Below are 16,557 nucleotides of genomic sequence, written 5' to 3'. Positions count from 1 at the left end.
GCCCGTGAGTTCAAGTAAAGTAAAAGAAAGACTTGCATTTCTATAGCGCCTTTCACGACCTCAGGACGTCTCAAAGCACTTTACAGCCAATGAAGTACTTTTTGAAGTGTAGTCACTGTTGTAATGTAGGAAACGCGGCAGCCAATTGCACACAGCAAGATCCCACAAACAGCAATTATGTGAATATTGGCCAGGACACCTGGGAGAACTCCCCTGCTTCTCTTCGAATAGTGCCACGGGATTTATTCATTGCTGGAGTCGAGTTCCACAGGGTCAGGACACCTTCCGAACCCTGGGGGAAGGGGAAGGGCAGCGATTTTGGGGCCATGATCCTGTACCTATCAGTAAATCGCTCACTGAAAACCCTCCCTGCCGCGGGAGCTGCGAGTTCTGTTGGGGATTAAGCGGTTTGCTCTCTTCCTCCAACTATGACTTGTAGTTTTATGTGAGCTGTAACCACGCACTTTGTTTCCGTCCCCTCAGTTTCACCACAGGGACCCGGGGATCGTCGGTCTGCTGACCAGCGATCAGATTCCTGCCGGACAGCCCGTGTTCTACGGAATGATTGCGGATGGGATCCATACCAATCCGGCAGCACTGAGGATCGCTTATCGAGCGCACCCCAAAGGTAAAAGGTCAAGCAGCGATCGCCCCCACTCCTGTGCCACTAACTGAGGCTAGTGTCACTCACTCTTCATTTCAGCAGCCTTTTGTAGAATAGAGACGGTGATCGCTCATTTGACAATGTCACCTCAGTGTCACCCAGTGCCATGAGTCCAGCTCCCCATCTCTGCCCTACAGAGCTTTGGGTCACCAACTCTGACTGGACGCCTCCTGGGAGGTTTCGTCACATGACCTCCTGCCATTGGCCGCCATCCATGCAGAGCCCCGCCTCCACGCTCCCGCCATTGGTCACCCGACACGTCCATCCTCGCGGAGCCCCCCCCCCCACCATGGCCAATCAGAAAGCGAACAGACTCTTCGTTACATGATTGGATGATTCTTGACCATTGGTCAAACAGCCTTTTTTCCCCATTTGCAATATTTTTTATAAGTAATAAAAAAATATATGCGAAGGAATTGGAATAAAACACAATGTTTTTACTGCCCCGATGATTTTTCTCCTGGTTTGCTCGCAGCAGTTTCCTGGACAATAATCTCCAATTCCTGGAGACTCCAGGCCAATCCTGGAGGGTTGGCAACACTGGTGGGAGATGGTGACGAGCTGAATTCTGCGGGGGTCAGTCTAGGAGACGGTGTCTAGCCGAACTCCGCGGGTGTCAGTCTGGGAGATGGTGTCTAGCCGAATTCTGCAGGGGCCAGTCTGGGAGACGGTGACTAGCCTAGTTCTGCAGACGTCAGTGTGGGAGACTTGCTGTTCACACTCTATGTCATAAGAACATAAGAAATAAGAGCAGGAGTCGGCCATACAGCCCCTCGAGCCTGCTCCGCCATTCATTAAGATCATAGCTGATCATCGACCTCAACTCCACTTTCCCGCCTGATCTCCATATCCCTCGATTTCCCCCAGAGTCCAAAAATCTATCTATCTCAGTCTTGAATATACTCAAAGACTCAGCATTCACAGCCCTCTGGGGCGGAGAATTCCAAAGATTCACAACCCTCTAAGTGAAGAAATTCCTCCTCATCTCAGTGTTAAATGGCCTACCTCTTATTCCTGAGACTATGCCCCCTAGTTCTAGACACTCCAGCCAGGGGAAACAACCTCTCGGCATCTACCCTGTAAATCCCCTTCAGAATCTTGTATGTTTCAATGAGATCACCACTCATTCTTCTAAACTCCAGAGAGTATAGGCCCATTCTACATAATCTCTCATCATAGGACAGCCCCCTCATCCCAGGAATCAATCTAGTGAACCTTCGTTACACCGCCTCCAAGGCAAGTATATCCTTCCTTAGATGAGATCAAAACTGTGCACAGTACTCCAGGTGTGGCCTCACCAAGGCCCTGTACAATTGTAGCAAGACTTCCTTATACACCAACCCCCTTGCAATAAAGGCCAACATGCCATTTGCCTTCCTTTTTGCTCGCTGTATGTGGTGATTATTCTTGTTTTATAAGAAGCATTGTAATTGGTTGCCTGTTTTCCTGCCTTGAGATATATGCTGTAAACTTATTGGTAGTTGATGTCATGTGATCTGTGGTGGCCATCTTAAATTCAGTTCTCCACAGCTTTGGTTGAGACTGGGTGCTTAAGATGTGCTGCTGGTTTTTAAGGTTAATAAAGCCTAGCTTTAGAAAGGCAATCTACTCTTCATTTCAATTTATTAACCTTTTGCTATAATGGAACGATATCTTCAACCGGAACGATTTAATGCTGACCCTAATTCTGCAGGAGTGGATGATAAATGGAAACATTGGTATCGTACATTTAAAAACTTTTTGGGTGTGTTGGATCAGCAATCTCTAAAGTTGGATATACTAATCAACTACATTGCTCCGGATGTGTACAAGTATATTTTGGACTGTGAAACTTATGAACTGGCTATTTCTACGTTGGAAAAAATGTTTGTTAAACCCAAGAATGAGGTATTTGCACATCACCTTTTATCTGCCCGTAGGCAGCAGGCGGGAGAATCCTTGGATGCTTATTTACAAGCACTCCGGCGCCTTGGTGCTAACTGTAATTATAAGGCTGTGTCTGCAGAAGAATATAAGGAAGAGTCGGTACGGGATGCATTTATTAATGGATTACTGTCTAGATCAATTCGTCAGCGGTTATTAGAAAATAAAACCTTGGATCTCAAGAGTGCTTTTGAGCAAGCCTCTACATTGGATTTGGCTCAGAGAAGTTCGGATTCTTATGCTCTTTTTGATCGGCCTGTGACCGTGGTTTCGGCAGTTCCGGATGAAAAGGAATTATGTGGACTTAACAGGAGTGGTTTACCAGATTCCGAAACAGTTTCTACTTCGGCAGCTGTTGCCTCTAGGATTCAGAAGTGTTATTTTTGCGGGAACGCCCGGCACCCCCGTCTGAAGTGCCCTGCCCGGGAGGCTGTGTGTAGTAAATGCGGCAAGGGAGGTCATTATGCACGTGTTATGCACGTGTTTGCAAATCGGTTGCCTCCTCTGCGACTATTCAGCCTTTAGATAGGGCGTTTATTGCATCAGTTTCTGCCGCCTTTGCCCATGGCCTAAACAAAGCTATAGTTATGGCCCAAGTTAATGGGTTAGAAGTGAAGGCCCTTATAGATACGGGCAGTACTGAGAGCTTTATAAGTCTTCAGTTTGTGAGGGAGAAGCGTTTGAAAATTTTGCCTGTTACTTAACAGGTGTGTATGGCTCAGACGACTCTCACCTCACAAGTAGCTGGTTGTTGCCTTGTGAAATTAATTCTCCTAGGTAATACATATACTGATATACACCTATCTGTTCTGCCTAATCTCTGCGGATATTTTGATTGGTCATGATGTGCTTCAATTACATGAGTCTCTCAGTCTTTCTTTTGGAGGAACTAAGCCACCTTTGTCTATTTGTGGATTAACTTCTTTATCCATTTCTCCATTATCACTTTTTTCCAATTTGATGCCGGATTGTAAGCCAATTGCTACCAAGTCAAGAAGGTATAGCAGTCAGGATAAAGAATTTATTAATTCTGAAGTTCAACGTCTTTTATCGGAAGGAATCATTGAACCTAGTTTCTCGTCTTGGCGGGCACAGGTAGTTGTCACCACTAATGAGAGACATAAGAAGCGAATGGTGATAGACTACTCTCAAACTATTAACAGGTATACTCAATTAGATGCGTACCCCCTGCCTAAGATTGATGAGCTTATCAATAAAGTATCTCAATATAAGGTTTTTAGCACTATTGACCTAAAGAGTGCTTATCATCAGATTCCTATCGTTAAGCGGGACCAACCATATACGGCCTTTGAGGCTGGTGGAAAGCTGTATCAGTTTTGCCGAGTACCATTTGGTGTTACCAACGGTGTCACCTGTTTTCAACGGGCAATGGATGCTTTTATAAGTGATAACTCTCTTTCTGACACCTTTTCATATTTAGATGACATTATGGTGTGTGGCAAATCAAGGGTGGAGCATGATTTTAATTTAGAAAGATTCCTTCAAGCTGCGGAAAAAGTTGGCTTAACTTTTAATAAAGAGAAGTGTATCTTTTCGACCACCGAGGTAAATTTACTGGGGTATATTATCTCGGGAAACAAGATTAAACCAGATCCAGAACAGCTGCGACCACTGATTGATTTACCTTGCCCTACTAATTCTAAGGCTTTGCAACGAGTTGTTGGACTGTTTTCTTATTATTCTAATTGGATTGCAAACTTCTCGCAGAAGATCCGGCCCCTTATTCGGGTTACGACATATCCTCTATCATGGGAGGCCAGGATGTGTTTTGATAATCTTAAAAAGGATATTCTTGGAGCAGTTGTGCATTCTATTGATGAGCAGGTTCCCTTTGTGATTGAGACGGACGCTTCCGATTTTGCAATTGGGGCTACTCTGAACCAAAATGGAAGACCTGTGGCCTTTTTCTCACGTACTCTGAACAATAGTGAGAAGAGACATTCATCAATAGAGAAAGAGGCGTACGCAATAGTAGAAGCACTGCGTAAATGGAGACATTATTTATCTGGGCGACATTTTACGTTAGTAACTGACCAAAAATCTGTGTCCTTCATGTTTGATGTCAAACATTTTGGAAAGATTAAGAATGATAAAATAATGAGGTGGAGGATTGAGTTGGCATGCTACCATTTTGATATAGTCTATCGTCCGGGGAAGGATAATGTTGCCGCTGATGCACTGTCGAGGGCTTATTGTTCTGTGATTCACGGAGATACGCTTATTAATCTTCATAATGCTTTGTGCCATCCTGGTGTTACGAGGATGATACACTTCGTACGCAGTAAGAATTTGCCCTTTTCAGTTGAAGACGTCAAGCGGATGACTTCGTCATGCTCTGTCTGTGCTCGGTGTAAACCGAATTTCTTTAAGCCTCAACGAGCGCATCTTATAAAGGCTACTTCTCCCTTTGAACGTCTGGGCGTTGATTTTAAGGGGCCTCTTCCTTCAACGACTCAGAATCGATATATATTTACTGTTGTGGATGAGTTTTCAAGGTTTCCTTTTGCCTTTCCTTGTGCAGATGTATCAGCTGCTACAGTTATCAAATGTCTGACTCAACTTTTTGTCATCTTTGGGATGCCTGCGTATATCCATTCGGATCAGGGAAGTTCTTTTATGTCTTCCCAGTTGAAGGAATACCTCCAGAGTCGGGGAATTTCTACTAGCAGAACTACCCCGTATAATCCCCAGGGTAATGGACAGTGCGAACGATACAATGGGGTGATCTGGAAGGCAGTTATGTTGGCTCTGACATCCCGGAACCTTAAGAATACACAGTGGGAAATAGTATTGCCTGATGCCCTGCATTCCATTAGATCATTGCTTTCAACGGCTACTAATGTGACTCCCCATGAAAGGCTCTTCAACTATCCGCGGAGATCCACTATGGGATATTCGGTACCTTCATGGCTTACTATGCAGGGACCTGTGCTGCTCCGACGCCATGTTAGACTGTCAAAGTATGATCCTTTAGTGGAGGAGGTGGAGCTATTGGAGGCAAATTCCCAATATGCTCACATTCGATTCCAAGATGGGAAAGAAAGTACGGTTTCAGTTAAAGACTTAGCTCCTTGTGGTGGCCAGCCCTCTTTTGAGGATATTAACAATAGCCATAATTCAGATAATGTTGATGTCGTCACAGATACTACGAATGTTTCCAATCCTATTGCAGACACTTACAATTCTCTTAGTCTGCCCCCAATGGATGTTCATGACCCTCCCAGTTTACCTTCTAATAGGACTTCCAATCCGGAAACCGTTGATAATCGGGATATTGATAGCCTCCCTGCAGAGGATATTTCTGTGTCTCCTGGTGTGGGAGGGCTAGGAATTTCACCAAGGTTAAGAAGGTCGACACGAACAAGATATCCGGTTGACCGATTAAAAATGGACTTTTAAAATAATTTGATAGTAAAATTTTAAAATTGTTGAAACATTATACATGAATTGTTTTAGTCATAAATAATTAATTGTAAATTGTAAAGGCTACCTAGGTTGAAGTATATTTTAAAAGGAGGGGTGAATGTGGTGATTATTCTTGTTTTATAAGAAGCATTGTAATTGGTTGCCTGTTTTCCTGCCTTGAGATATATGCTGTAAACTTATTGGTAGTTGATGTCATGTGATCTGTGGTGGCCATCTTAAATTCAGTTCTCCACAGCTTTGGTTGAGACTGGGTGCTTAAGATGTGCTGCTGGTTTTTAAGGTTAATAAAGCCTAGCTTTAGAAAGGCAATCTACTCTTCATTTCACTGTACCTGCATGCTAGTTTTCTGTGTTTCTTGCACGAGGACACCCAAATCTCTGAGCACCAACATTTGAAAGTTTCTCACCATTTAAAAAATATTCTGTTTTTCTTCCTACCAAAGTGAATAACCTCACATTTCCTGACATTATACTCCACCTGCCACCTTACTGCCCACTCACTAAGTCTATCTATATCCCTTTGCAGACTCTTTGCTTACTGAGCCACCTAGCTTTGTATCATCAGCAACGTTGGATACATTACACTCGGTTCCTTCATCTAGGTCATTAATATAGATTGTAAATAACTGAGGCCCCAATACTGATCCTTGCGGCACCCCACTAGTTACAGCCAGCCAACCTGAAAAAGATCTGTTTATCCCTACTCTCTGTTTTCTGTCCATTAACCAATCCTCTATCCATGCTACTATATTACCCCCAACCCCATGAGCCCTAATCTTGTGTAATAACCTCTTATGTGGCACCTTATTGAATGCCTTTTGGAAATCCAAATATACTACATCCACTGGTTCCCCTTTATCTACCCTGCTAGTTACATCCTCAAAAAACTCTAATAAATTTGTCAAACACGATTTCCCTTTCATAAAACCATTTTGACTCTGCCTGATCATGTTATGATTTTCTAAGTGCCCTGATACCACTTCCTTAACAATGGATTCCAGCATTTTCCCGACGACTGATGTCAGGCTAACTGGCCTGTAGTTCCCTGTTTTTTTTCTCTCCCTCCTTTCTTGAATAGTGGTGTTACATTTGTGACCTTCCAATCCGCTGGGACCATTCTAGAATCTAGGAAATTTTGGAAGCTCAAAACCCATGCATCCACTATCACTTCAGCCACCTCTTTTAGAACCCTAGGATGTAGGCCATCAGCTCCAGGGGATTTGTCGGCTTTTAGTCCCATTAGTTTCTCTAGTACTTTTTCTCTACTTATATTAATTACGTTAAGTTCCTCACCCTCATTAGACCCTTCGTTCCCCACTATTTTTGGTATGCTTTTTTGTCTTCTACTGTGAAGACAGATACAAAATATTTGTTTAACGTTTCTGCCATTTCCTTATTCCCCATAATAATTTCTCCTGTCTCCGCCTTTAAGGGACCAACGTTTACTTTTGCTACTCTCTTCCTTTTTACATAGTTATAGAAGCTCTTACAATCTGCTTTTATATTTCTTGCTAGTTTTCTCATTCTATTTTTTCCCTTTTTATCAATTTTTTGGTCAACCTTTGCTGGTTTCTGAAACTCTCCCAATCCTCAAGCTTACTATTCTTTGCAACATTATAAGCTTCTTCTTTCAATCTAATGCTACCCTTAACTTCTTTAGTTAGCCACGGTTGGATCACTTTTCCCGTGGCGTTTTTGTTTCTCAATGGAATGTATTTTTGTTGAGAATTATGAAATATTTCTTTAAATGCTATCCACTGCTTATCTACTGCCATACCTTTTTAAGCTATTTTTCCAATCTACCTTCGCCAACTTGCCCCTCATACCTATGTAATTGGCTTTATTTAAGTTTAAGACTCTAGTTTCGGACTTAGAATTTCACATTAATTTTGAGAGTGACTTGCCTATCATATTATGATCACTCTGCCCCAGAGGATCCTTTGCTATGAGATTGCTAATTCACCCTGTCTCATTATACAGTACAAGATCTAAAATAGCCTGTTCACTGGTTGGTTCCATGACATATTGTTCTAGGAAACTGTCCCGAATGCATTCCATGAACTCGTCCTCCAGACTACCTTTGCCAATTTGATTTGTCCAGTCTATATGAAGATTAAAGTCCCCTAAGATTATTGCATTACCTTTGTTGCAAGCTCCTACTATTTCTTGATTAATATTCTGTCCAACAGTATAGCTACTGTTCTAGGGCCTATATACTACTCCCACCAGTGTTTTCTGTCCTTTGTTATTCCTTATCTCCACCCATACTGATTCTACTTCCTGATCTTCCGAGCCGAGATTCTTTCTCGCTACTGTCCTTATGTCATCCTTTTATTATCAGGGCTACTCCCCCTCCTTTTCCATTCTGCCTGTCTTTTCGAAATGTCAAGCACCCTGGAACATTTAGTCCCCAACCTCGGCACCTTGCAACCATGTTTCTATAATGGCTATTAGATCGAACCTATTATCTCTATTTGTGCCACGAATTTGTCTATCTTGTTATGAATGCTTCATGCATTCAGATAAAGTGCCTTTAATTAAAAATTTTTACCATTATTCCCTGCTTTGACCTTATTCTCTGCTGCACTGCTACCATTAAACTCTCTGTCCCTTCCTGTCACACTCTGCTTATTTTTACCCAAATAGCTACACTGCTCTATTGCCTTGACCTTTCTCTTTAGATTTCTAAATTTCCCCTCACCTGACCCCTTCTCTCCTCCCCCCCCACCCCCCTTTTTTTGTTTAAAGCCCTGTCTACTGCCCTAGTTATTCGATTTGCCAGGACACTGGTCCCAGCCCGGTTTAAGTGGAGCCCGTTCCAATGGAACAGCTCCCTCTTTCCCCAGTACTGGTGCCAGTGCCCCATGAATTGATGTGGAGTGGATGAGGATGTCGGTGGTGAAACACCTCTTTTTCTTCCACCCCCCCGCCCCTCCCTCAGTGTGAGCTCTGCACAATCTGACGCTGGAACCTGGGACCTCCGCGAGCTGCTGCTGATTTAGTTTGGATTCCAAGAGACCCGGCAGATCCGTTTCGCATGTTTACGCCCCTAAACCCAGCTCCGTTATCTCCTGGCAGTGGACTGGCAGACCTGATGGTTGTAGATCAAGTGTCCTCCCAGGCAGTGAGAGGGGGCGGGGGGGGCAATCAATCCTTATCCTGCGCCCTCCTTGCGGGCAGCCTCTGCCCCCCCCCCCCCGAGAGTGACCTGTGGGCGACCTCCTATCCGCAGGCCCCTTTCTCAAGTTTCTCCCCTTCTCCTGTCGGCAGGTCTGGTGCTGGTGACGGACGCTATCACAGCAATGGGGCTTCCCTCAGGCCAACACACCCTGGGTCAGCAGGTGATCGAGATCGACGGGCTGCACGCCTACGTAACAGGTGAGGCATAGTAAAGAGTTTGGTGCATCTTATCTTGTGCTGGAGGGCATGTGGTTACCCCTGGGTCAGCCGAGTCTCAGTGGGCAGCACTCTCTCGCCTCCGAATCTGAAGGTCATGGGTTCAAGACCCACTCGAGACTTGAGCACAAAATCCAGGCTGACACTCCAGTGCAGTGCTGAGGGAGTGCTGCACTGTCGGAGGAGCCGTCTTTCAGATGAGACGTTAAACTGTTCAACAGGATCACACATTCGTGACTGGGAAGTGCAGAGCCACAAACGTTACTACTTTTAAGTTTTTCAGTTATTCAATTCCTCCTCTTTCCTCTGCATCTCAACTCCTCTCCTGCAGGTGCTTGTTCCTCTTCCAGTGCCGTGCAGGGGGAGGATGAGCGAGCTTGGGCATAAGAGGGAGAAACAAGAGACTGCCTTGGCGACGGTTTTAAACGTAAGATATAACCCAACGTTTCGCTGAGTAACAGTTACGTCTGGGTTCTGGTACGTGCGAATCTAACACTGATTTTTTAGAATAATGGGGGTTGGTTGGGATTAGTTATGATGCTGGGGGTTGCGGTACAGGATGGAGCGTTGTGTGTGAATCAGTCTGTTGGTCGCAGCTGTGGGACACGCGGGGGAGGGGCTTTGTGTGAAGCCCATGTATTGCTGGCCTGGGCAGCAGTCAGTGGCCTGGGCAGTCCATGTGATGAGCAGTCCAGAGTGACCACTGACCTTTCTCTGACCTCTGCACAGGGACCAAGACGCTGAGCGGCAGCATCGCCACGATGGACATGTGTGTCCGACACCTTCGACAGGTGGCAGGTGAGGAGCGAGAATGCAAAATCCCCAGAGTGTTGGGTGATCCTCGGCTCGGGGGCGGGGGGAGAGTTTGGGGCAATAGTTTGGGGAGGTTGGGGCCGCTGAGGATCTATAAAGACAAGAATCGATTGCCTGCAGTAACGGGCTTGTGCCAGTGGAGGGTGCCATGTTCCCATGGTTAACTCCGGCTGCAGTGAAGGAGTGGCCCTGGATCCTGATACTTGGGCTTCAATCCCGTGCTCTCAACTCGCCTCGCCTCTGAGTCAGAAGGTCATGGGTTCAAGCCCCACTCCAGAGACTTGAGCACATAATCTAGACCGACACTCCCAGTGCAGTCCTGAGGGAGTGCTGCACTGTCGGAGGTGCCGTCTTTCGGATGAGACATTAAACCGAGGCCCCGTCTCCCCTCTCGGGTGGACATTAAAGATCCCGTGGCCACTATTCTAAGAAGAGCAGGGGCGTTCTCCCCAGTGTCCTGGCCATTGAGGGATACAAGTAAACAGTGCGGAAAAGGAAAATTGTGACAATTGGGGAAGGGATCAAACTGGCGACACGGCAAAGTTGAGACTTCAGAGAGCGATCAGCACGTGAACTGGGCATTGATGAGGATGATTGAGGAAGGAGGGAGCTATGGTTTGATTTGGCTGTTTCACTCGTGTCACTAAATCAGACGGTTACATGGAAGTCTGGTTGGTGTTGGGCGGCTTGAATTGGCATACACACAGGCAGCCGGGAGTAGGCCCCTCACCGGCCAGAGAGTAGTGAGAGTGTGGAACTCACTACCACAGGAGTGGTTGAGGCGAACAGCTTAGATGCATTTAAGGGGAAGCTGGATAAACACATGAGGGAGAAGGGAATAGAAGGATATGCTGATGGGGTGAGATGGAGGGGTGGGAGGAGGCTCGTGTGGACCATAAACACCGGCATAGATTAGATGGGCTAAATGGCCTGTTTCTGTGCTGTAAATTCGCTGTATAACACCGCAGGTTAGAAACGGCACTGAATGATTCGGAGATATTACTATGTAGTAAGGGAATTATTCCGTTTTTAAAATGTGCTTGTGAGGATATCAAAGTGCTAGTTTGTGAAGTAAAGCCTCCCAGTTTTCCGAGCTGAAGCCTCTCTCGGTTTCCCCTCAGGTTGCTCAGTGGAGGCAGCACTGGAAGCTGCTTCACTCCATCCCGCTCAGCTCCTGGGGATCGAGCACGCAAAGGGAACGCTGGACTATGGCACGGATGCAGGTAAGGGAGTGACATCCACCCAGGTACACGCGGTACATAACCACGAGAGCGTTAACCAGATCAGAGGGGTCAGGATCAGGGTCAGGGCTGTGAAGGACAAGCTGAAGACGGAGGTGAGGAAGCGAGTGTGTTCATGGCTGGAGCAGGTTGGCGGGGAGGTGCCTGAGGCCTGGACACTGGGCTAGTTTGACAGCTGGAGTCTGTAGTGGGGCAGATGGCAGGTTTGGATCTCTGGTGGACTGTCTATCATCTGAACGCGTTGTGTGAAATGATCCCTGGAGAGATTGACAGGGGCAGAGCACGTCACAGTTCCTCAAAACCACCTTTCAAAATTTGTAGCCCGTGCTAAACTAGGGGTAAGCCATTTAGGACTGAGATGAGGAGGAATTTCTTCACCCAGAGAGTGGTGAACCTGTGGAATTCTCTACCACAGAAGGCAGTTGAGGCCAATTCATCTATATATATAAAGCGGCTCTTCTGTCTGTCCGGATGTCTGTCTGTCAACCTGTTCTCTATACGTTTGAAAGTTACAGAGCGTACCGACGCGCGCGTCGCCTCAAAAGAAAGCTTGCGATTCCGGACCGGTCATAGGCGTATTTACGTTTCAGCCGGACAAAAATCCCGCCCGCGGTATCCGAAAAACGTTCAGCGTTCCGCTCCTTAGCATCTCATTAGCGACCGTGTGACGTCGAGGTCGACCAATCGGACGGGCGCGTGCCATCCTACAGTTGAGTGTCGAGTGACTCGACGATTGACCAATCCTACGCTTCGGTGACCTGACCGGTCGACCAATCGGTGCGTGTGTGGGCTGGCCTTATCCTTCTGAACCGAGGTGAGTGGCCGCCATCTTGATTTTTCGCAATTTTTTCCCCCACACTTTCTGTGTGTTAGGGAACTAAGGTAAATATTTTAATGATGTGTTAGGGAATTAAATAACAATTTAATAGGGGGGGGGGGAGAGCCGCGGGGAGGGGGGGGGAGAGCCTCGGGAAATCGCGGGGGGGGGGGAGAGCCTCGGGAAATCGCGGGGGGGGGGAGAGCCTCGGGAAATCGCGGGGGGGGAGAGCCTCGGGAAATCGCGGGGGGGGGGAGAGCCTCGGGAAATCGCGGGGGGGAGAGCCTCGGGAAATCGCGGGGGGGGGGAGAGCCTCGGGAAATCGCGGGGGGGGGGAGAGTCTCGGGAAATCGCGGGGGGGGGGAGAGCCTCGGGAAATCGCGGGGGGGGGAGAGCCTCGGGAAATCGCGGGGGGGGGAGAGCCTCGGGAAATCGCGGGGGGGGGGGAGAGCCTCGGGAAATCGCGGGGGGGGGGAGAGCCTCGGGAAATCGCGGGGGGGGGGAGAGCCTCGGGAAATCGCGGGGGGGGGGGGAGAGCCTCGGGAAATCGCGGGGGGGGGGGAGAGCCTCGGAAAATCGCTGGGGGGGGGCGAGCCTCGGGAAATCGCGGTGGGCTCGTGCCGCCCGCACTGACCGCGCATGCGCTGCCCACCCGCCCACAGTGGCCGTCCATCAGCCGCGCGATACGCGGGGGACCTCAGCTCCGGACCTCAGGCGCTAGGCAGGGGGAGGGGCCGGAGAGAGGGACAGAGGGGAGTGGGGGAGGGGAGGGGTGGGGGTGGGCGAAGGGAGGGAGGGAGACAGGGGAGGGGAGGGGAGGGAGGGAGAGGAGGGGAGGGAGGGATAGGACGGAGAGGACATGACAGGGAGAGGGGGGACAGACATGGGCAGGGAGACCAAGCGCCTCAAAATTGCCCTCGCAACGCGGGGCTCCCCAGCTAGTCTATATATATAAAGCGGCTCTTCTGTCTGTCCGGATGTCTGTCTGTCCGCCTGTTCTCTATACGTTTGAAAGTTAGAGAGCGTACCGACGCGCGCGTCGCCTCAAAAGAAAGCTTGCGATTCCGGACCGGTCATAGGCGTATTTACGTTTCGGCCGGACAAAAATCCCGAAAAACGTTCAGCGTTCCGCTCATTACCATCTCATTAGCGACCGTGTGACGTCGAGGTCGACCAATCGGACGGGCGCGTGCCATCCTACAGTTGAGTGTCGAGTGACTCGACGATTGACCAATCCTACGCTTCGGTGACCTGACCGGTCGACCATTCGGTGTGTGTGTGGGCGGGCCTTATCCTTCTGAACCGAGGTGAGTGGCCGCCATCTTGATTTTTCACAATTTTTTCCCCCACACTTTCTGTGTGTTACGGAACTAAGGTAAATATTTTAATGATGTGTTAGGGAATTAAATAACAATTTAATGGGGGGGGGAGAGCCTCGGGAAATCGCGCGGGGGGGGGAGAGCGTCGGGAAATCGCGGGGGGGGAGAGCCTCGGGAAATCGCGGGGGGGGAGAGCCTCGGGAAATCGCGGGGGGGGGGGAGAGCCTCGGGAAATCGCGGGGGGGGGGGAGAGCCTCGGGAAATCGCGGGGGGGGGGAGAGCCTCGGGAAATCGCGGGGGGGGGGAGAGCCTCGGGAAATCGCGGGGGGGGGAGAGCCTCGGGAAATCGCGGGGGGGGGAGAGCCTCGGGAAATCGCAGGGGGGGGAGAGCCTCGGGAAATCGCGGGGGGGGGGGGGGAGAGCCTCGGGAAATCGCGGGGGGGGGCGAGCCTCGGGAAATCGCGGTGGGCTCGCGCTGACCGCGCATGCGCCGCCCGCACTGACCGCGCATGCGCCGCCCGCCTGCCCACAGCGGCCGTCCATCAGCCGCGCGATACGCGGGGGACCTCAGCTCCGGACCTCAGGTGCTAGGCAGGGGGAGGGGCCGGAGAGAGGGACAGAGGGGAGCGGGGGAGTGGGCAAGGGGAGGGAGAGGAGGGGAGGGAGAGGAGGAGGGGAGGGAGGGAGAGGAGGAGGGGAGGGAGGGAGAGGAGGGGAGGAGGGGAGGGAGAGGAGGGGAGGGGAGGGGAGGGAGGGAGAGGACATGACAGGGAGAGGGGGGACACACATGGGCAGGGAGACCAAGCGCCCCAAAATTGCCCTCGCAACGCGGGGCTCCCCAGCTAGTTAAATATATTCAAGAAGGAGTTAGATATATTTCTTAAGGTTAAAGGGATCAAGGGATATGGGGAGAAAGCAGGGACAGGGTACTGAGTTTGGATGATCAGCCATGATCTCATTAAATGGCGGAACAGGCTCGAGGGGCCGAATGGCCTACTCCTGTTCCTATCTTCTATGTTTCTATGTAACTCGGTTAGGGATCCCAGTTGGAATCCTTGCTGCATTAGTGGGTTTGGGGTGCAGTTTGAATCTCTGTTGCATTGGAGGATTAGAATCATAGAATGGTTACAGCACAGATGGAGGCCATTCGGCCCGTCGAGCCCATACTGTTAGGGTTGCAGTTCAAACCTCTGCTGTGTCATCTATGCTGTTGCAGGCATCACATTTCTTGAAGATTAATTCCCTCTCCATCACAGTAATGTTTCCGCAGCCGTTTCCAAGCTCCTGCCTTTAAATCTTTGGTTTATCTAAAGCAGAGAGAGCATTACTCTGCGAATAGCCTCAGAATATCATTCTAAATGTCTGAGCAACTGAGACAAGACAAACACCCCATTTCTATCTTGCATCATCCCATAAAGGAGATATATAGGTCCTTGGCATCGGAGAGTGAGAGACCCAAAGTCCCTTTCAAAAGGCAGTTGATATTATAATGAATAATCTGTAAGGATGAAAGTAACTGAAGCTTGGCTCGATTCGAGTACAAAATAATTTCTACATTTGGTTTCCAAACACAATCTGTTCAATGCAGAGTTTCTGCACGCCTGTAACTAACAGTGATCGCTCCGGACCCTTCCCCATTTCCCCCCCCGCCCCACCCCCCCCTGCTGGTCCAGTCATTGCTCCTAACTCAGTCCCTCCCTCCACCTCTGCTGCTGTCCTGGTAAATCCACACCACTCTTGCCAGACCCACAGTATCTCTAGCCTAGATTCGAGAGCCTGCGATTGCATGCAACATTCCTGATGTGGGTTAACCAACATTTCACACAGACTCATCAACATCTCGATGTTTTTATGTTCAGTCCTTCCTGATATAAACCCCAGACCCCATTTGCCTCCTTAATAGCATTTCTTTAACCTGTCCACTTATTTTTAATGTTCTATGTATCTGTATACCTAGATCCCTGCTCGACTGCCTTGAGACATTTGCTATTTAATGTGTATTTCTATTGTTTTTCTTGTTCCCAGTATCTATTGCGTCACATTTTTCCACATTAAACTGCATCTGCCTCTTGGCTGCCCATTCTCCTCTCCCAACTGATCCTCCATGTGTGAGTTTAACCAAAGGGCACGGAGGCCAATTGCAACATCCCGACTGAGATCAGCTGACTCGGCACAGACCAAGGTGGAAACTAGGACCTTCATGCAAAGGCCACTGGAAATCTGGAATTCTCTCCTCCAAAAAGCTGTGGATGCTGGGGGTCAGTTGGCACTTTCAAAACTGAGATCAATATTATCTAAATGGAAAGAAACTGCAAAGTGCTACAGTACAAAGGGATCTGGGGGTCCTGGTGCATGAAACACAGAAGGTTAGTATGCAGGTACAGCAGGTGATCAGGAAGGCCAATGGAATCTTGGCTTTTATTGCAAGGGGGATGGAGTATAAAAGCAGGGAAGTCTTGCTTCAGTTATACAGGGTTCTGGTGAGGCCACACCTGGAATACTGCGTGCAGTTTTGGTTTCCATATTTAAGAAAAGATATACTTGCTCTCGAGAAGGTTCACTCGGTTGATTCCGGAGATGAGGGGGTTGACTTGTGAGGAAAGGTTGAGTAGGTTGGGCCTCTACTCATTGGAATTCAGAAGAATGAGAGGCGATCTTATCGAAACATATAAGATTGTGAAGGGGCTTGATCGAATGGATGCGGGGAGGATGTTTCCACTGATGGGTGAGATTAGAACTAGGGGGCATAATCTTAGAATAAGGGGCTGCCCTTTCAAAACTGAGATCAGGAGAAACTTCTTCACTCAGAGGGTAGTAAATCTATGGAATTTGCTACCTCAGAGAGCTGTGGAAGCTGCGACATTAAATAAATTTAAAAGGAGATAGACAGTTTCCTAGCAGATAAGGGAATTAGGGGTTACGGGGAGCGGGTAGGGAA

General features: G+C 48.5%; 1 protein-coding gene across 1 annotated transcript in view; it reads left to right on the top strand.

The window, feature by feature from the left end:
• The window catches only part of amdhd2 (amidohydrolase domain containing 2), a 67,313-nt gene that overhangs the window by 37,108 nt on the left and 13,648 nt on the right, over positions 1-16,557 (top strand). Inside the window, exons 7-11 of the mRNA XM_086001026.1 lie at positions 1-4; positions 484-628; positions 9,304-9,411; positions 10,159-10,227; positions 11,364-11,465. The exon at positions 1-4 is cut by the window's left edge and continues 85 nt beyond it. Of these exons, the coding sequence (XP_085857152.1) occupies positions 1-4; positions 484-628; positions 9,304-9,411; positions 10,159-10,227; positions 11,364-11,465 (428 nt within the window). The remainder of the gene's footprint in view (positions 5-483; positions 629-9,303; positions 9,412-10,158; positions 10,228-11,363; positions 11,466-16,557) is intronic.

Source organism: Somniosus microcephalus, chromosome 11 (genome assembly GCF_052327205.1).
Source record: "Somniosus microcephalus isolate GS21.2 chromosome 11, FLI_Smic_1.0, whole genome shotgun sequence".
NCBI classification, from domain to species: Eukaryota; Metazoa; Chordata; class Chondrichthyes; order Squaliformes; family Somniosidae; genus Somniosus; species Somniosus microcephalus.
Note: the sequence above shows the minus strand (reverse complement) of the source record. Positions and strands in the feature narration are given on the sequence as shown.